The 20,624-nt window shown below is 42.8% G+C and overlaps 1 protein-coding gene, 2 long non-coding RNA genes and 2 other non-coding genes across 6 annotated transcripts; 2 read left to right on the forward strand and 3 right to left on the reverse strand.

The window, feature by feature from the left end:
- The first annotated feature begins 7,670 nt into the window (after positions 1-7,670).
- LOC145554575 (uncharacterized) lies at positions 7,671-9,861 on the forward strand. The gene is made up of 2 exons (XR_014090561.1): positions 7,671-9,114; positions 9,596-9,861. It is a non-coding gene; the product is annotated as an uncharacterized LOC145554575 (long non-coding RNA).
- Positions 9,862-11,239: 1,378 nt separating this feature from the next.
- LOC103475104 (uncharacterized) lies at positions 11,240-16,581 on the reverse strand. Its single transcript, XR_535288.3, has 8 exons — positions 16,479-16,581; positions 15,022-15,095; positions 14,516-14,592; positions 14,315-14,341; positions 13,321-13,384; positions 12,526-12,566; positions 11,643-11,701; positions 11,240-11,392 (listed from the first exon to the last, which is right to left on the reverse strand). It is a non-coding gene; the product is annotated as an uncharacterized LOC103475104 (long non-coding RNA).
- Positions 11,796-20,303, forward strand: exosc5 (exosome component 5). 2 transcript variants are annotated; one of them, XM_017308165.2, is made up of 6 exons: positions 11,796-11,981; positions 18,171-18,284; positions 18,383-18,504; positions 19,236-19,376; positions 19,981-20,070; positions 20,145-20,303. In XM_017308165.2, exons 1-6 carry the CDS (start codon positions 11,951-11,953, stop codon positions 20,238-20,240), a joined length of 594 nt encoding a protein of 197 aa, XP_017163654.2. In that variant the 5' UTR covers positions 11,796-11,950; the 3' UTR covers positions 20,241-20,303. The 2 variants fall into 2 exon arrangements, with proteins under 2 accessions (XP_017163654.2, XP_008424727.3); XM_008426505.3 differs by lacking the exon at positions 11,796-11,981 and adding an exon at positions 17,473-17,635.
- LOC145554761 (small nucleolar RNA SNORA8) lies at positions 13,149-13,286 on the reverse strand. The gene has a single exon (XR_014090753.1). It is a non-coding gene; the product is annotated as a small nucleolar RNA SNORA8 (small nucleolar RNA).
- Positions 13,449-13,579, reverse strand: LOC145554763 (small nucleolar RNA SNORA18). Its single transcript, XR_014090755.1, has one exon. It is a non-coding gene; the product is annotated as a small nucleolar RNA SNORA18 (small nucleolar RNA).
- Positions 20,304-20,624: the final 321 nt, after the last annotated feature.

Genomic DNA, 20,624 nt, shown 5'->3' on the forward strand with positions numbered 1-20,624 from the left:
AAGTCACAAAAGCAGGCGGAAGCAGGCCGGCAGACCGACGGGACTTGCTACGAAGCCCTGGAGGTTAGCCCGGAGACCAATAAGACTCGCTGTGAACCCTAGAGGTCAGACCGGAGACCCACAGGACTCCCTTCCAAGTCACGGAAGCAGGCGGGGAGACCGACGGAACTTGCTACGAAGCCCTGGAGGTTAGCCCGGAGACCAACAGGACTCGCTGTGAACCCTAGAGGTCAGACCGGAGACCCACAGGACTCCCTACCAAGTCAAGGAAGCAGGCGAAAGCAGGCGGGGAGACCGACGGGACTTGCTACGAAGCCCTGGAGGTTTGCCCGGAGACCAACAGGACTCGCTGTGAACCCTAGAGGTCAGACCGGAGACCCACAGGACTCCCTACCAAGTCACGGAAGCAGGCGGGGAGACCGACGGAACTTGCTACGAAGCCCTGGAGGTTAGCCCGGAGACCAACAGGACTCGCTGTGAACCCTAGAGGTCAGACCGGAGACCCACAGGACTCCCTACCAAGTCACGAAAGCAGGCGGAAGCAGGCCGGGAGACCGACGGGACTTGCTACGAAGCCCTGGAGGTTAGCCCGGAGACCTACAGGATTCACTGTGAACCCTAGAGGTCAGACCGGAGACCCACAGGACTCTCTACCAAGTCAAGGAAGCAGGCGAAAGCAGGCAGGGAGACCGACGGGACTTGCTACGAAGCCCTGGAGGTTTGCCCGGAGACCAACAGGACTCGCTCTGAACCCTAGAGGTCAGACCGGAGACCCACAGGACTCCCTACCAAGTCACAGAAGCAGGTGGGGAGACCGACGGAACTTGCTACGAAGCCCTGGAGGTTAGCCCGGAGACCAACAGGACTCGCTGTGAACCCTAGAGGTCAGACCGGAGACCCACAGGACTCCCTACCAAGTCACGACAGCAGGCGGAAGCAGGCCGGGAGACCGACTGGACTTGCTACGAAGCCCTGGAGGTTAGCCCGCAGACCAACAGGACTCGCTGTGAACCCTAGAGGTCAGACCGGAGACCCACAGGACTCCCTACCAAGTCAAGGAAGCAGGCGGGGAGACCGACGGAACTTGCTACGAAGCCCTGGAGGTTAGCCCGGAGACCAACAGGACTCGCTGTGAACCCTAGAGGTCAGACCGGAGACCCACAGGACTCCCTACCAAGTCACGAAAGCAGGCGGAAGCAGGCCGGGAGACCGACGGGACTTGCTACGAAGCCCTGGAGGTTAGCCCGGAGACCTACAGGATTCACTGTGAACCCTAGAGGTCAGACCGGAGACCCACAGGACTCTCTACCAAGTCAAGGAAGCAGGCGAAAGCAGGCAGGGAGACCGACGGGACTTGCTACGAAGCCCTGGAGGTTTGCCCGGAGACCAACAGGACTCGCTCTGAACCCTAGAGTTCAGACCGGAGACCCACAGGACTCCCTACCAAGTCACAGAAGCAGGTGGGGAGACCGACGGAACTTGCTACGAAGCCCTGGAGGTTAGCCCGGAGACCAACAGGACTCGCTGTGAACCCTAGAGGTCAGACCGGAGACCCACAGGACTCCCTACCAAGTCACGACAGCAGGCGGAAGCAGGCCGGGAGACCGACTGGACTTGCTACGAAGCCCTGGAGGTTAGCCCGCAGACCAACAGGACTCGCTGTGAACCCTAGAGGTCAGACCGGAGACCCACAGGACTCCCTACCAAGTCAAGGAAGCAGGCGGGGAGACCGACGGAACTTGCTACGAAGCCCTGGAGGTTAGCCCGGAGACCAACAGGACTCGCTGTGAACCCTAGAGGTCAGACCGGAGACCCACAGGACTCCCTACCAAGTCACAAAAGCAGGCGGAAGCAGGCCGGCAGACCGACGGGACTTGCTACGAAGCCCTGGAGGTTAGCCCGGAGACCAATAAGACTCGCTGTGAACCCTAGAGGTCAGACCGGAGACCCACAGGACTCCCTTCCAAGTCACGGAAGCAGGCGGGGAGACCGACGGAACTTGCTACGAAGCCCTGGAGGTTAGCCCGGAGACCAACAGGACTCGCTGTGAACCCTAGAGGTCAGACCGGAGACCCACAGGACTCCCTACCAAGTCAAGGAAGCAGGCGAAAGCAGGCGGGGAGACCGACGGGACTTGCTACGAAGCCCTGGAGGTTTGCCCGGAGACCAACAGGACTCGCTGTGAACCCTAGAGGTCAGACCGGAGACCCATAGGACTCCCTACCAAGTCACGGAAGCAGGCGGGGAGACCGACGGAACTTGCTACGAAGCCCTGGAGGTTAGCCCGGAGACCAACAGGACTCGCTGTGAACCCTAGAGGTCAGACCGGAGACCCACAGGACTCCCTACCAAGTCACGGAAGCAGGCGGAAGCAGGCCGGGAGACCGACGGGACTTGCTACGATGCCCTTTAGGTTGCCCGGAGACCAACAGGACTCGCTGTGAACCCTAGAGGTCAGACCGGAGACCCACAGTACTCCCTACCAAATCACGAAGCAGGCGGGAGACCGACTGGACGTGCTACGAAGCCCTGGAGGTTAGCCCGGAGACCAACAGGACTCGCTGTGAACCCTAGAGGTCAGACCGGAGACCCACAGGACTCCCTACCAAGTCAAGGAAGCAGGCGGGGAGACCGACGGAACTTGCTACGAAGCCCTGGAGGTTAGCCCGGAGACCAATAAGGACTCACTGTGAACCCTAGAGGTCAGACCGGAGACCCACAGGACTCCCTACCAAGTCACAAAAGCAGGCGGAAGCAGGCCGGCAGACCGACGGGACTTGCTACGAAGCCCTGGAGGTTAGCCCGGAGACCAATAGACTCGCTGTGAACCCTAGAGGTCAGACCGGAGACCCACAGGACTCCCTTCCAAGTCACGGAAGCAGGCGGGGAGACCGACGGAACTTGCTACGAAGCCTGGAGGTTAGCCCGGAGACCAACAGGACTCGCTGTGAACCCTAGAGGTCAGACCGGAGACCCACAGGACTCCCTACCAAGTCAAGGAGCAGGCGAAAGCAGGCGCGGGAGACCGACGGGACTTGCTACGAAGCCCTGGACGTTGCCCCGGAGACCAACAGGACTCGCTGTGAACCCTAGAGGTCAGACCGGAGACCCACAGGACTCCCTACCAAGTCACGGAAGCAGGCGGGGAGACCGACGGAACTTGCTACGAAGCCCTGGAGGTTAGCCCGGAGACCAACAGGACTCGCTGTGAACCCTAGAGGTCAGACCGGAGACCCACAGGACTCCCTACCAAGTCACGAAAGCAGGCGGGGAGACCGACGGGACTTGCTACGAAGCCCTGGAGGTTAGCCGGAGACCTACAGGATTCACTGTGAACCCTAGAGGTCAGACCGGAGACCCACAGGACTCTCTACCAAGTCAAGGAAGCAGGCGAAAGCAGGCAGGGAGACCGGACGGGACTGCTACGAAGCCCGGAGGTTGCCCGGAGACCACAGGACTCGCTCTGAACCCTAGAGGTCAGACCGGAGACCCACAGGACTCCCTACCAGTCACAGAAGCAGGTGGGGAGACCGACGGAACTTGCTACGAAGCCCTGGAGGTTAGCCCGGAGACCAACAGGACTCGCTGTGAACCCTAGAGGTCAGACCGGAGACCCACAGGACTCCCTACCAAGTCACGACAGCAGGCGGAAGCAGCCGGGAGACCGACTGGACTGCTACGAAGCCCTGAGGTTAGCCCGCAGACCAACAGGACTCGCTGTGAACCCTAGAGGTCAGACCGGAGACCCACAGGACTCCCTACCAAGTCAAGGAAGCAGGCGGGGAGACCGACGGAACTTGCTACGAAGCCCTGGAGGTTAGCCCGGAGACCAACAGGACTCGCTGTGAACCCTAGAGGTCAGACCGGAGACCCACAGGACTCCCTACCAAGTCACGAAAGCAGGCGGAAGCAGGCCGGGAGACCGACGGGACTTGCTACGAAGCCCTGGAGGTTAGCCCGGAGACCAATAAGACTCGCTGTGAACCCTAGAGGTCAGACCGGAGACCCACAGGACTCCCTACCAAGTCACGGAAGCAGGCGGGGAGACCGACGGGACTTGCTACGAAGCCCTGGAGGTTAGCCCGGAGACCAACAGGACTCGCTGTGAACCCTAGAGGTCAGACCGGATACCCACAGGACTCCCTACCAAGTCACGGAAGGAGGTGGAAGCAGGCTGGGAGATCAATAGGACTCCATATAAATAAAGCCCTGGAGGTTCACTTCTTTAGTTAGAAGCCACGAAGCCCAGTACCTCAGAGTTCAACCCAGTACCTCAGAGTGCCTGTTTGATACATTTTCAGCAGTGTATTGCAGATGCCTCCGATTACACGTCTGAAACGATGTGGCTCCTTCTGTGGCTGGGTTGTACCCGACTGGATGTCTTTGTGGGCTTCGTCATGAGATGGCTCCTGGTTGTGCTGTTCCACTATTTTCTTGTTTTCCTGCTGCAGGGTGGCGTTTTCCTCCTTCACTGCTGCGTTTTCTTTCTCCAAGATAGTGGTTTTCGTATGCAGAACCTTTCTTTCCTGCCTCAGGTTGGAGAATGTCTCAATATAAACTTTCTTTTCCCCTTCCAACGTGAAGTTGTCCTGCTGCAGGATGGTGTTTTTCTCTTCCAGGGCAGTGTTTTTATCTTCCAGGGCGCTGTTTTTCTCCTCCAGGGCTTTGTTTTCCTCTTTCAGGGCAGTGTTTTCGTCCTTCAGCGCCTCGTTTTCTTTCTCCAAGAGTGTGTTTTTCTTATCTAGACGAACCCTCCTTTCATGCCTCAAATCGTAGACTTCTTCGGCGTAAACTTTATTTTCCCCCTCCAAGATGAAGTTTATCTGTTCATAGTCAGAATTTTCCTTCTTCAGGGCGATGTTTTCCTTCTCCAGTTTTGTGTTTTTCTCCTTCAGGGTGCTGTTTTTCCCCTCCAGGGCGGTGTTTTCCTCCTTCAGGGCAGTGTTTTCCTCCTTCAGCACGCCGTTTTCTTTCTCCAAGACTGTGTTTTTCTTATCCAGACGAACCCTCCTTTCATGCCTCAGGTCATGGACTTCCTCAGCATAAACTTTATTTTCCCCCTCCAAGATAAAGTTTACGTGCTCGTAGACAGAATTTTCCTTCTTCAGGGCGATGTTTTCCTGCTCCAGTTTTGTGTTTTTCTCCTCCAGGATGGTGTTTAGCTCCTCGAAGATGGTGTTTTTCTTTTCAAGGGTGGTGTTTTTCTCCTCCAGTGCAGTTTTTTCCTGCTTCAGCCCGGCGTTTTCTTTCTCTAAGACAGTGTTTTTCTGATAGAGAACCTTTCTTTCCTGCCTCAGGTCGGAAGCTTCCTCCGCATAAACTTTATTTTCCCCGTCCAAAATAAAGTTTCCTTGCTCATAGACAGAGTTTTCCTTCTTGAGGGCGGTGTTTTTGTCCTCCAGAGCGGTGATTTTTGTTTCCAGAGCCTGGCTTTGCTTCCTCAGGTCAGGGTTTTCCTGGACATGAACTGTGTTATCAGTCTCCAATAGATGCTTGAGGACAGCGTTTTCCTCCTCCAGGGTGGTGTTTTTCTCCTGCAGAGTGTTGGTTTTTAGGGTCAATTTGATATTTTCCTGCTCCAGAGCCCTGGATTTCTGCTTCAGTGCAGCAATTTCATTATCATAGTGCATGTTTTTCTTCTCCATTGCAGTGTATGTTTTTTCCAGGATCGCGTTATCCTCTTCTAAGGATATGTTCATGTCCACCAGTTTTTTAATATCTTCATCCTTTTCTTGAGCAAGCTTGTTTCCTTCAAACGCTGCTTGTTCTAGATTTAGTACTTCGATTTTTAACTCCTCATTTGCTTTGATGAGAGAGTGAGTCTCAAAGGACATCCTGCCAACTTCTTCCAAGAGATCATGAAGCCTCTGTCTTTCTCTTGCTATCATTTGAAGTGCTCTTTCTTCCTCTGAATCCGAAAACGAACTCTTACTGCTTTGACTCATTTTGACTCACTTTGTCTGGACAAATCTTCAAACTCTTGTAGGGAAACAATCCTTCTTGCTCTCTAGGTTCTGCAATGGTTATGACATAGAATTCAAGAGTGCAGCTTTTTGTGCATCACTCTTTGTGACATCAAACTGCGTGATGTCACACATTGATGTCACTACCTCAGCAGGACAACTAGAAAACTGCTGAGGTTTGAATAAAAACAAACTTTAAGGCTGAATGCAGCTCGGTTAAGCTGATGGCCATTGGAGACGGTTCAGCTGGTAAAATATCGCCAAAGCTGAAATCCACACTTGGGAGACAGCGGCTCTTGAGGATAATGGACTGGCACAGCAAGGGTGCCAGGACCAATGGTCAAAAGAAAAGTTTGTGCCCGAAACCAGAAAAAGGGTAAACGGGCGAGCATGTTACTGGTGCCTAGGAAGCCTCCAATTCTGACTCTCTTTCTGGCTAATGTCTGCTCACTGGATAAGATAGTGGATTTGTTACATCTGAGGCTGAGAGTTTCTGCAGAGATGGACTGTGCCATTCTTTGCCTAACGTAAACCTGGCTTAACAGCAACATGCTGTTGAGCCTTCCAGATTAACAGTATTCAGTTATTCCAAGCAGACTGTGACCAATACTCAGAAAAACCAATGTATGTCAGAAGGAGCAGGACAATGTATGTAAGTGAATGCAGATTGGTGTACGAACTGTGGACTGGTTAGCAGCTGTCAGCCATCCGATCTGCCTCAGGAGTTTACTGGGGTGTTCGTCACCATTGTTTACATTCCACCGGGTGCTAACGGCAACGGAGCATTGAAGGAGCTGTATGACACCGTTAGCTCAATGCAGATGAAGCACCCGGAGGCGTTTTACATGAGCTGGGGGACTTTAACCACGCCAAACTGACGGACACTCTGCCCAGTTTTCATCCATCTTACACTCTGGACCGTGTCCACAGCAACATTCACGGTGCGTACAGAGCTCTTCCTCATCTTGGCCTCTCCAAACACATCTCTATCCTCCGGGTGCCAGCATATCGTCCACTGATGAGACGGATTAGACCAACGATGAAGACGGTCACTGTGTGGCCCAGACATGCAGTCTTTGTGCTCAGAACTGTTTTCAGCCCACAGATTGGCAGATCTTCTGAGAGGCAGCTACTCATGAGGGAGAGGTAGACCTGGAGGAATACACCTCCTCTGTTCTTGGCTTCATTTCCAATTGTCCTGATGATGATGTCATCACCACCAAGACAGAAACCTGCTACCCGAACCAGAAACCCTGGCTGAATGCTGAGGTGAGAGCTCTGCTGAAAGCTATGGATGCTGCGTTCAGGACAGGCGAGGCATCAGCACTCCGAAAAGTTGCCACCCCAAACGAGAGTCTTTCCACCCCTGTTGCCACCCCAGCTAGCGACAATGAATTCAATAGCTATTGCAAATCGGACATTAAGCGCATAAAACTCTTTTTTCCGACAACATTGAATGCAACACAATGTAACCTGACACCCACTGCTAAGTACAGGAAAGTGCGAGAGAAGGACAGAGCGCCATAGGTATAATATAAGAGTATTGGCTGCTCCGGCGCAGGAAATACGGCGGCCATCTTGGAGCGGTAGTCCCTCCTACTTTGCTCAACCAAAACAGCAGAAGATTCCTCAGCACTTAGGGGTATTGTTCGGATCGATGGACTATTGATGAGAGGGCTCGACAGACAACATTTCACAAGTAAGATGGACATATTATTGTGTATATTTTGTGATTAGAGTATTACTTTACTGTATTTATGTCCACCAGCGAGATACCAGCTAATATTAGCTACAGTGCTTGGTGTAATACGGGGTTCAGCCCCGCTATGAAGGCTAACTGAGCTTCCGTAAATCTAAAAAAATTAATTGTGATTCTTGAGAATAGGGACAAAACGGGTCCTTTGGATAAAGCACAAAATTAGGATAAAATATACACAAAATATAATTTTTTCAAATATCTGACTAACCTGGGTCATGTGAGCACAACAAAGTATATATTTTCCAGGTATTTGCTGAATATTTTTTTATCTTAAATATTGTAGTGAGTGGATGATGCCTGTAAAGGCCCTTGTCCAGGAGCAGAACTCAATACATTATAATAGTTTAAAACAATTAAAGAAATACTAAAATTATATATTATGACAGTTAAGCATAAGTAGCCATATAAATAATTATAAAAGTATCAATAAATTGAATTAAAAATCATTTTTATATATTTTCCAACTCCATTGAAATGTGTCCCTAGTTTTTGTCAACACCGTCAGAAATGAAAAGAATGTAAAAAAAAAAAAAAAAAATCAGGCATTATTGGGGGGCACCAGAACTTCTGAGGACCCAATGACTACTTCCTTTCTCTTCCTTTGCTAAGCGTGCTAGTTAGCTCCGGTTAGCTTACGTTATTCTTTAGTTTTTTCTTCTTTTTATTTCTAAGTCGTTTGTCACAACCATGATGTGTCAACACCATAACTGACAATTTACAAAACTTTGATGAAATTTTGTGTAATAAAAGCTTAATTTTGGTCAAATGTAAAGATTTCATGGACCTGATGAGCTACAATATGGCCTCCTTCAGAATAAAATCATATAAATTCAGGTAGTTTGGCATTTCATCAACTCAGTCATCTATCAATTCATCAGAGTTTTCGTGACTCTTTCAGTGAAATTGTTGACAAATCTCACTTAAATGTGCAATTAATTCATTTTAATGTATTTTACATAAATTGCATTACTTCACATGTATCAAGTTTTTCATTTTACTCACTAGTTTGTCACCACCTTCAGTTCTGTGTCAACTCCGTCAGGTGGCCTTTTTGTTGTTTTTTGTTTTAAATAATATTTTGTTTCTTGAGAAGCATTCATCTGTAAAATGAGTAAAATATCACTAATAGGGTCAGTAAAAATTATTTTGTATTTATTTTTGTCAGATGGTGATGACAACGTTCTATGTCAGGTCGATTAAAAATGTAATTTAAAAAAAAAATGTTGCAACTGGGAGCCTGTACCTTAGCATCTTTACATTTCCAAAACATTATTTGTCTTATTTGCGTACTGTCATGATCTGTGTTTCTGTCTGTTTATTTTTGAGTTTTCCGTACGGTCCTGTTCCCTGTGAGTCCCGTCTCTGCGTCTTCCCCGTTGATTGTTTCCCCAGGTATGTCTTGTTCCCTTGATTACCCCTGTGTGTATTTAGTCCCACCTGTTGTCTGTGTTCTTCGTTGGATCCTCGTTGTGTGTTCCAGTCTGTCTCCCTGCGTTCTTTGTGCTCCTTGTTCTGTCCCTTGGATTATTTTCATTAAATCACCATCATCCTCATCATACCTGGGTCTCAGCGTCTCTCCTCACCATCTACCACCCACAGCCCATGACACATACATAAGGTTGAGAAATAAGAAAAAAAATATTAAAACCCATTTTGTACCTATACTCAAGAATCACTGATTCTCTAACATTGACTTAGATTATCTGACACAAGAGCCTACATTAGAAATGAAACAATGTAACATATATTATAAAACGTATATTATGTGTTATAACATTCACCAGCAAAATTTACACAGGTGGTAAAGACTTATTTATATGCAATTCTTTCACTAGTAAGATACATCCCAAATCTTCCGTTTTTGTTTTGAAAGTTTCCTAAAGACACGATGTGAGGAAGAAGAGGGAGATATCTATAAAGAGAGACGGATTCACTGCAGCGCGGATGAATCTCACATCAGATTTTGGACTCAATCTCAGCTGCTGAATCTCTGAAGCTAGAACTTGTCGGCTGGAAAACACACACACATATATATACAAACATGTATCCAATATATAGTATTCAGTATTAATCATTATTTGTTTATAGTTATATAAATGTTTTGATATTTCTAAATAATTTATTAAATAAATTATGAAAGGCTGTGTGCTTTGTAATATGTTCATCATACATCAATATCAGAATATTCCATTCCTATTCTATTGTTATAGCCACTAAGCATATTTAAATATGCTGAACTATGTATTAAAAACATACTTCAATAATACGATTGCTTATAAATGTAGCTTTGATAGATGTTTGAATAAAGTTTCCAGTAAGAAAAAAGTTATGATCGATTAAATGCGCTGATACGTCATTGTGCTGCTAAACACATAAACTGAGTGGAGTGGTGGACCGCTCCAAGATGGCCACCCTAAATCTCGTCTGCGAGATGGCGAGATGTAGGCGAGAGCGGTCCATGAGGTGTCTGTTCTTATGTCTGGTCTCATCAACCTGACTAGCTAACGCAGCTATTTGTAATTACATTAACCGGGTAATATCGCCATCTACTGGTAGTTTTGGTGGAAAATAAGAACTTTTTTCCACAAAAACTACCAGATAGGGAAGTGGATTTATGATGCAATGAACGAGATTAAAATTCACCTTTTACACCTTTTCATGCTTCCATTTGGGTCTCAGCTGCTTCTAAAAACAACTCAATCATTTTCCTTTCGTTTTGCCCTTACAAGTTCCAGATAATATTGCAATAAAAGTCTGAGTGACATAAATCCACAAATGTTATAGTTATGTGATCAATTTAATAAAACTAGAAACATGTCTCATAAATAATGAAACATCCTAAAGTTCTTCACTTATTACTAAATGAAATAATTGGTGAATGTTGTTAAAATTTGAATCAAATATATAGTAAAATATTTTTGCTTCCTGTATTGAAAAGCAGTTTCTTGTGCAAATATCCTACTTTACATGAAATAAGACGTAACTTACAACTTTAACAAGTATAAGAGCTTAAGTCAACATTTCTTATGACAGATTTTTTCACTTTGAACATGGGTGGCAGATTATTAAAAGTGAAATAATCTGCTAGTACTCATTTCCCTGCTGTTACTTGTGAGTTAGCTTTGTCTCATTTCAGTAAAATAACGGATGTTCAAACTATTTAGACATTGAACAAAAATCTAGTGATTTACCACATAAATACATCCATCCATATTATTTCCAGTTTAACTTATTTAAAACTTCAAACACCTCTATTTCAGATATTTAACCATTTCTAATTTTTAGCTCCTTGGCACACTTCCATATGAGCTTATTTTTTACAATTGTCAGTTCAGTTTAATAATATAGCATCAACTCAATTATTTAAGTGCAGCCATTACCAATGATCCCATCTAATTCAGTCAAGTTCAATTCACTTTTGAAATTGGTTCAAGTCTGCTTTATTAATTAGAACTCAAGACTGTATTGTGCAAAGTAAAAACTGACTTTACATGCATGCATAAATGAGACTTGAGGATTGTTTGATCTTGTATTTATTTTTGTACAAAAGAAAAATCTGCTTACAAATTACTAAAGTTTACATAGAACAAGAAATATTCATTTAGTTTTAATCTGGAGAATATGATGCATCAAAGCAAGCTCCCCTCAGGTGGTCCACGTCTGCTTCCATCTGCAAAATATAAAATAAAAATTTATCTTCAGCATTCAAGTTTCTACAGTTCTGATGCACCAGAGTCCCTGCATGTTTGCAGGCATCATGTCCCCAGTGAGTCCTCTGCAAAATGCTGCTAGAGGCTCACTGGGATGGTTTTTGATTTCTGGTCAACTCCACAGCAAGTCAGGAACACCGGATCCTGAAAGCCTTGGTATATGACCAAACTGGACCGGATGTAACCAAACATGCAGCTTCAGAAACTCACCTGTGACACACAATCCCTGTTTAAACTTCACTTTACGACATCCATGCTTCAGCTGAACCCTGGAGAAAAACAAAACAAAAATACATCAAATATATGAACAACAATCTTATCCTAAATATTAAAAGAAAGCATACACTAGGGATGCAAACAATTGTCAATCAATGGTTTATTAAAATGAGTTCAAATCGATTCATTAATAACGTCCGCTTAGTTATTCTTTGTGTTGCAGTTTGGCCGTCATCCAGCAGAGGGCGCCGCTGGTCATCCTCCAAGCGGAGCCGACCGTTAAAAAAAAAACGGCAGCAAAGATGGCGGCGGCATGTTCCAGAATGGAGAAAGGTAACGGTCCGAACAGTCCGTTATGCGGCTGTTAGAAATATAAACACTCGACAAACTCTTCAAGTTTCACCTTAATATCACTCATTCAGCGTCAAATTCTCATTCTCAAAAACTACTGATGTGCTACTACGGAGTTTAATAATGTGAGAAAAGCCATAATGTTCCATTTATTCAGTCAATATTTCACACAGCTGACAAAATTTTAAAATTTAATTATTTTTAATTAAATCCTTCATTTTATTGAAAAACTTTACGCAAGAGAAAACTCAGACTTTTAAGGGCCTCATCTATGAATCAGTCAATTAAAATCAACTTTAACTTGTTAATCAATAATTTGCACCTCGGCATGCAGACTTTCCTAGTCAAGAGTTTGGTTGTTCCAGCCACTATTCCAGGACTCCCAACATGGGGAGCTGGGAGACCAACGATGCCTGATGCTGATTTTTTCTTGCACTGCTATTTAAACAAACCAGATGATGAAACAACTGGCTGCAGACACCGCAGTGCTGCTTAATACTTAAAATCAGACATTAAAAAAACTTACAGAAAAGCTGGATCTCATCAGATGATGCCCAGCTCCAAGAGCTAAACAGGAATGAAAACAAAAAAATTAAACATATTGGCATAAAAGGCCATTAAAAAAAACAAACAAAAAAAAAACATGACATTTCAACACTGTCAAGTTTTTTCAAGAACATTTGATATTCTCAAAATTAATCTGTCACAAATTTTCAATTTTTGGAGCTCAAATTGTATTTTTTCTGAAAAATTCTTCAGCTTCAAAAGTCAGAAATAAAAAATAAAAATGTTTTTTTTTTATATTAATCTCAGTAGGTTTCTTTAAAATCTGAAATTTCTGAGTTAGATCAATCCATTTTTTAAAAAGAAAACTCGAACTTGATTATTCTCAAAACTAAGTCTTGAAATTTGATTTTTCTAAATTCATAAGTGTTCAATTTCTTCTGAAATCTCAACATTTGAAGATTTTAATCAAATTTTTTGACTGAACTGAAGAATTTTCCAGAACACTCCCTCCTCCTCCCCCCCACTAAATTTTGAATATTCAAGAATTTTTATAGGAAGACAGATTGGAGATTATTCAGAGCTTTTTGCTGGAAACGTAATTTAAAAAAAAAAAAAAATCTACATCCACTAATCTGCCGTTGAGCTTGTTTCAGCTGAAATACCAGGACTCCACACACAGCCAGCATGAAGACCAACGATGCCAGAAGCTGAGTTTCTTTAGCACTGACCTTTGAACTAACCAGCTGACACAGCAGCTGGCTGCAGATACCACGCAGTGCTTCTTCCATAACAAACCTTTTCCAGCCCAACTTACCAAATCATCCCGCCGCCATCTTGCATTCTGACGCCATCCGAGTCATTTCTGCCAAACCTGTGACCTGAAAACACACATCTCTGTTAAATCTGGCCGATAATCCGTCTTTCTGAAGCTCGTCATCATGTTGTTGTCCTGCAGTTGTATCCCATAATGCTCACAGCAGAACACCTGGGTAAAGCGAAACCACAGGTTTCCTCTATGAGGCATTTCCAACGACGTGGCCCTACAACAAGGGCCCGTCGGGATAGACCTCAGAGACGCCAAGACCTAAAAACGAACGGTTTTATTTTACACGAAGCGCCGCATTAGAAGAAAAACGGTAAAATTCAAAACAACTTCCTCAATTTTTTACCAAGTTGATACTTTAGTTTCAGATTCCCTCCTGAAATTGTATTTTTGTGTTTCAGTTCCTCAACTCCGCCTCAAAAAACATTCTGATTGGCACTTTAGGAAAAATTCATACGATTTTGTTTCGTTTAACATTTGACATGTTGATACGTTATTACAGTATTTTGTAGACTCTTATAAACTTTGTCCAAATTCTGTTTGAACAAAATGCAGCAAATAAAAGGTCAGAAGTTTGAGATGTTATTTAATTTAATTTGGGATCAATGAAGTACTTTTGAATTGAACTTTAAACCATTTCTGGTGTTCATTACAAAATGTCAAAATACTAAGCTTCAGTTTGAAAAAAGCTTCAGTTTGAAAACCCAATATTTGTTGGGTGGGGTAACAAATATTACTCCACCCAAATCATGTTCAGGAATAATGCATCAACTAACAGGAAGTCATTGGACCGATTGCTGAATCAGGTGGTTTATAAGCAAAAATACACTGAAGATCAAAAATAAACACTGATCCAAATTCAGTCTGAATACAGATTTTTGGATCATCTTCAGGCGTCAAACTGAACAGCCTGGATAATTTAAAGTAGTGGGCAGATTATAAGAGAAATTACGCTAATCTTCATTTTGCGTAATTTTTCACTCACCTCATGAAAGATGGCCGACGGCTGAACCTGCAGGAAGCAGAGGGAATATTAATGAGAACGCAGAGCGGTAAACGCCAGGTCTAGTTCTCAGTGCCGCAGGTTCAGTCGGGCTGATGTCACTCAGGCTTCAGAGCAGTTGAACATTTTACGCCATTCATCATCACTTGGAAAATTCATCCACTGCATACAGACAGGACTTACCAGGCTGGCTTATGCATTAGATTACATCCAAGAGCTTCGAGGTTGATGGGTTAAGGGTTAAAGGTCATCCCCAGCACCTGTGGGAGAGAGGAAACTTTAGTTTCTTTCAGTCATTCAAGTCAAACAAACAGACAGGTTAAAGGTCAGAGGTGTTAGTTCTCATAAGTAACGCTGCTGCAGATGATTGACAGCAGCGGGTTGCAAGAGAAAAGGTTGCTCTGCGCACTGTGTGAGCCTCACAGCCCACCGTACAGGACCAGAGCTCACACCCTGCTGAAAACCCGCTGGATCCAGAGCCAAACACTAAACGTGATCAGAACCAGAACAACGATCTGATCCAGGAGTGTCCAAACTAAAAACCAACATCTGTATTTAAAGACCAAATGTCATCTATTTTGATTAGTTTTAAAGGATCTTTTATATTTATGACTGGAAGTGAACCTGATAAACACATTTTTACTTTTTATGAGAAAACATTGATTTTGCAGATTTAACCTTTGACCTACCAGATGCCCCAGTCTGTGGACCAGTAGGTGACTGGGAGGTTCACTGGCATGATGGTCCAGAGCTAAACTTTTACCTTTATGGGGGAAAAAAAAGAAACAAAAACAAATAAAAGTCAGTGAATGTCAATCATAATTTGTGTATATTATGTTGCAAGAAAAGTGGGACTTTCCAACAACTTAACATGTTCAAACTGCAGCTGCGTGGTTTGCCTTCATTTCATATGTTTTTTATTCCAAATATGATTTTAATCCATTTCCTCCTTATTCTAAAGAAGAAATTACAAAAGCTAGGAAATATTTTCAAAATGTGGATTTATTTCAGTCATCCTTTCTGCGGGTTGTACAGGCAAAACTGAGAATCTTTCTTTTATTATAAGAATATTAGTAAAATGAAGTCAAAACTTTAGTAAAACGTCTTAAAAATACAAGAAAAAAAACATCATTTTAATGAGAAAAACAGATTTGGATAATTTAGTGGTTGAGTTTTCATCAAATTACTTCAGTCTCCTGATATTATGACTGCATTGTTGTAACATTATGACTCCATTAATTCAAAAATGATCCCTTTATTGTGTCCTAGAGTTGACCTGAAATCAAAGTACAAATAAATACAAGCTATAAAATTGTCAAATTCAATTTAAGCGATAAAAACCGATTTGATGGCCCAGTCCTAAATAAAGAATTACTGCAGGTCTAAGTGTGCCAGGCCTCATTGTCACCATTCTGCCACCAGAACTGCAGAGATGAAAGCAAAACCTGACTTTCTCTCTCCACTGCTGCTCTGGGATCAGTCCACTGAGCTGGAGAATCCCAGATAATTAAGAGCAAGCTGTGGTCAATCCATCAAAAACATTTTAAAAATATTATATATTCTGCGTGAGTAACCGATTTAATTATCTTAGCCTACAAGACTGCAGATAATTTGACATTAATCTGATCTGCACTTGTTTTAGATTGATTGCAAGTGGCTAAATTATTTCTCCAACTCTTACAACTATTTAACGTGAGACGAATCTGACGTTCGTTGTCGATAATTTACTTCAAAGTCCCTTAAAGTGTTGCTAAAACTACCGCGTGTATTTGAAATCGCAAGATCCGGGTTCGATTCCCAGCCGGGCCACGTGTTATCGGGAAAAAAGCAAAAAATAACTGCATAAGAATGGCGATAACTACAGCTAACGCCAAACATTTAACATTATTCGTAAACATACCACTCTGCGAGTCATTTTACGAATTAAGTCCCTCAAAACAAGCTCAACATCAGGCAAACTCGGGCTAGCTTGAAGCTATATAGCAGCTAACTAGCCCGCTAATGCTAAGTACGAGAATTCAAAGCGGGAAAACAAACATGTCTCCTTCACAGTTCAGCCGTTCATCAAACCTGTTAACAACAGCGGGTGCAAATCTGTCTGTGTGAGATCCGCTAAATCTGGGTTAAAAAGTAGATTAACACTCACTCATTGCTCGTACTTGGACCGAAACTTCCACAGGTCAGCAGACGAAGAAAAGAGAACCTCACGATGTGCGACAGGAGTATTTAAAGGCCACGTTACGTCAGTTCAAGCCGCTTTTCGGCAACAACATAATAGGAGGAGTTCCCAGTCCTCTTGGTAAACAAAACCGATCTTTATGTCTAGAAAGTTTTATTTCTTTGCGGGGGTTGTCGTGCAGAATCTTGACTGGGTAAAAATGCGGTCTCTTCCACACAAATTCATAATCACTAATAACGTCAAAGAAGTTTATTTTAAATATATTCACAGAGATTATCCAACCAAATATTTTCTTAAAATATAAAATTGATGAACATATGTCCTCTTCTTTCTGTAAATTTCTTTGCTCACAGAAAATGTATAAAAGACCCTTCTATCAATCTGATTTTGTTTCGAGCAAAGTTTTAAAGTGTGAAAAGTGTTAAAAAGTGTGATAAACAAAACCCTCGAAAAACCTCGATGCAATCTCAAATTCAAACAATAAAAAACTATAGCAATTAAAAGTGCCTATAGTGCTTACAATCTAACTTTTAATTCACGTTTTTGCTTTTCTTTTTTCTTCTTATATTGTTTTGACCCTTTTTGTTCTCATGTCCTGTTGTACAAAACATTTTCAAATACGTATGAATACGACGTTTTAAATTATTATTATTATTTCGATACGTTTCAAAATAATAATCATAATAATAATTGCTGTTATTCTATCTGCCTGAAAAAAATCTGACTAGGAATAATGACGATTGATTAGAAAATACAAATTTGTGTACACTGCCATCTGGTGGTCAAATTAAAGAATGACAAGTTCAACTTCCGCTCTGAACTTTCAAAAATATCCGGGAGCAAACAATTACAGATTTAAATAAATGTCAACACACGTGTTTCGTAATTAGTACTATAATTTAATGATACTAATGATATTGAAAGCATAGCATTTGAAGTTAAAAGAGCAGTTTTTTGAAGGGAAAAAAAAACCCCGATGACGTCATTTAGCTGCGACAAACATCGTCTCCACCGTGAAGGCGGCATGATGGAAGTCTCTCCTTCTTCAACTGTTTCTCTCAGAGAGTTCGGGTGTGAACAAACCTTACTGTCCCGTCCTGATGGATCGGCGTCCTTCGTTCAGGGTAACTAATTAGTTAAAAAAAAGTTTTTCCCCTTTCAGGCTCAAAAACAGGCAAAATGGTCGACAGATTATTCAACTGTTACTATCCATGCTTTTGTTCACAACGCAGAATTCTGCTGTAAATGATCAGATTATGGACAAATCTCACTTTCTCTCTTCAAGATGCCTTCACCACTCTTGTTTAGATGCATACAGTAACACTCAATAGTTAAGGAATAATGAAAATAATAGAGGCATTTAATAATTCAAGCAAATTCTTTAACAAATGCCTCAATTTATCTTAAAAATTAACATTTCCAGTGGTAACACTTACAATCTCTGATACGCTGCAGATTAGTTTCTGGACTGAATCCTAAACTGGGATTGTTGAAAGAAGTTGTTCCTAATGGCAGTTTTAAACTCAACTGTCACTACATAAGCTAAAGCTACAAAGTTTTACAGTATAATTTTTGTGCCATTTCCACAGTGTTTGAGATAAGTTGTATATCCATCATTTTTTCTTCTTTTAATTTTCTTTATTCTGCCCGTTTCTGCAGGAGACACCAGTGTGATGGCGGGAGTCTACGGACCTGCTGAGGTCAAAATCAGCAAGGAAATCTACGACCGGGCAACCCTGGAGGTTCTGGTTCATCCCAAAGTGGGGCTGCCAGGTTAGTCACAGTAAAACAGTCAATACAAAAAGTACAGACAATGTTTTGATAAAAATAAGTCAGTGAATCAGCTGCTTCACACTCATGTTTACTTCTAGGTGTGAGGGAGCGATCACAGGAACAATGTGTGCGGGAAACGTGTGAGGCGTCTCTGCTTTTATCTCTCCATCCTCGCTCGTCGCTCACGCTCATCCTGCAGGTGCTGCACGACGACGGCGCCGTATCCTTCACTGAAAACGGTTCTGTTGGTTTGGAGCACAGCGGGGAAGCAGACAGTTACATTTACTGGAGTAACATCTTTCAAAGCATTTGTTTTTAGGAGTGTCTTTACTACGCTGTAGTCATTTTATCATAAAGTATTTCTACTCTGAGTAAAATGTCTGGACTTTCTACTAACTGAATGAAAAACAAACATGTTTTAACCAAAACTTCTCCACAGACACACACCTGCTGTTTTTGTTCAAGTTTAATCAGTTTTTTATTGAAAGAAACTGATTTGGAAAAAAACAATTTTGCCTGATTTTATTTTTTAATTATGTTATTTAAAATGGACTTTATTGATCCTCAAGGGGAAATTGCTTAAAGGCTCACAGATTCTCCATCCAAAGTGTTAAATATTAGTAAATAGCAATATAACATTTATAACAACTACATACATACGTGTGATATTTTAAGTGTTTAGTTTTGGTCCTTAAAATACCAAAATTTCCAGTTAACTTTATATGTTGGTTCATCTGATGATGTAATTTTTAAATATTAAATGATTGATAATTTGATCAGTTACTCAGCAATTTTTACCAATTACTTTTTTACTTGAGTAATGTCTTGGCAGCTACTTCTTACTTTTCCTAGAGTAAAAATAAGTGCTACTCTTAGCTGAGCCTGGTTTTTGGGTTCTCTAAGCCTTCTGACCGATTGGTGCCGTCCCTCATTCCTTACCTAGAAGCTCAGCTCCTGTCCTGCTGTCTGAACGCAGCCTGCATGGCCCTGATGGACGCCGGCTTGTCTATGAGTTGCCTGTTTTGTGGAGTGACCTGCGCCATCAGCGCAGACGGTGAAATCATCACAGACCCGACTGCAGCTCAGGAAAAGGTACATCTGAAGCCCCGAAAAGCAATAAAAAATAAATCAAACTCAGATTATTATTCATGGCCTGGAGAGGAGCTGGATTTCTCGAACTTCTGGTTCTTTAAACTCCTCGTAAATAAAAAAGCTGGAGGCAGCGTTTAAAACAGCTTTATAAATAGAGCTGCAACTTGCAATTATTTTAGTAACAGATTATTCTAGTGATTATTGGATTTAAAAAATCGACACATTCTGAAGATTTTTAATTTAGTCTCTTATACAATATTAGAAATACATTAAAAGATGCAAATAAGTAATTTAGTTCATTTGTTAAATAAGAAAATAAACATGTTATTGCCTAAAACGCAACACAACAACTGAACGCTTGATCATTTGTAGCAAAGGATGAACCTGCTGCTAAAACAAAACAGTACATATATGTATATTATTTTTTCTGTAACTTGTCTTTTCTTTAGTCTGTAAACTCCAGTTAATGATTAATCGATTGTTAAATTAGTTCACGATTAATACATCGTTTAATACATCATAATCGTTTATTGCAAAGTTGCTGGTTCTGTACATGTTTGTCTGCAGAAGTCAAAACTCGTCATGTTTTTAAAATTCTCTTCAGGAAAGTCGAGCTTTGATGACCTTCGCCATCGACGGCAAAGAGCGCAGAGTGATGATGTCATCAACCAAAGGCTCGTTCTCGGTTCATGAGGTCGGTCATTTTCTTCGTTTCTGACCCGTCTGTTGCCCGTCTGACGGTTCTGATTGGACTTTCCGTCTCCACAGCTGCAGCAGTGCGTAGCCGTCAGTCAGAAAGCGTCAGAGAAGATCTTCCAGTTCTACAGGGACTCCGTCAGACGCCGATACTCCAAGAACCTTTGACCCAATCTGGGTTTTTATTTTTTATATATATAAAGATTGTGATGTAATAAAATATTTACCAACTCTGTGCTGTCTTCCTTTAGCTCAGGTGCAGAGACAGACACACTATCTGAGTAATTAGGCAGGAAATAAGTAGAGGAATGGCCGATCATAGTTATGTGCATTTATTCACTGATGTTCCACTTAAATATTCACAGTTATTTCACACATGGAAGCAGAACCGGTCCAAGGATTTCCGAGGCCTGTAAGCACAGGTTGGATGGTTGAATGGTTGGCCCACTGTCCACCACCCCAACATCTGTAGGCTTATTGTGGAGTTTAAACAAAGCATTGATGTGGTTTAGTGTATTAAAATCTGATTTTTCAAAATCTGAAAACTAGACA

This window comes from Poecilia reticulata, chromosome 13 (assembly GCF_904066995.2).
Source record: "Poecilia reticulata chromosome 13, P_reticulata-male-v2, whole genome shotgun sequence".
Classification (NCBI taxonomy): Eukaryota; Metazoa; Chordata; class Actinopteri; order Cyprinodontiformes; family Poeciliidae; genus Poecilia; species Poecilia reticulata.

Excerpts from the sequence above, each read along its gene's own strand:
- exosc5 (XM_008426505.3), top strand. The coding sequence starts at position 17,488 with ATGACGTCATTTAGCTGCGACAAACATCGTCTCCACCGTGAAGGCGGC. Across the intron at positions 18,285-18,382 it reads TCCCAAAGTGGGGCTGCCAG|GTGTGAGGGAGCGATCACAG; the intron begins GTTAGTCACAGT and ends GTTTACTTCTAG. Across the intron at positions 18,505-19,235 it reads TGCTGCACGACGACGGCGCC|CTCCTGTCCTGCTGTCTGAA; the intron begins GTATCCTTCACT and ends CTAGAAGCTCAG.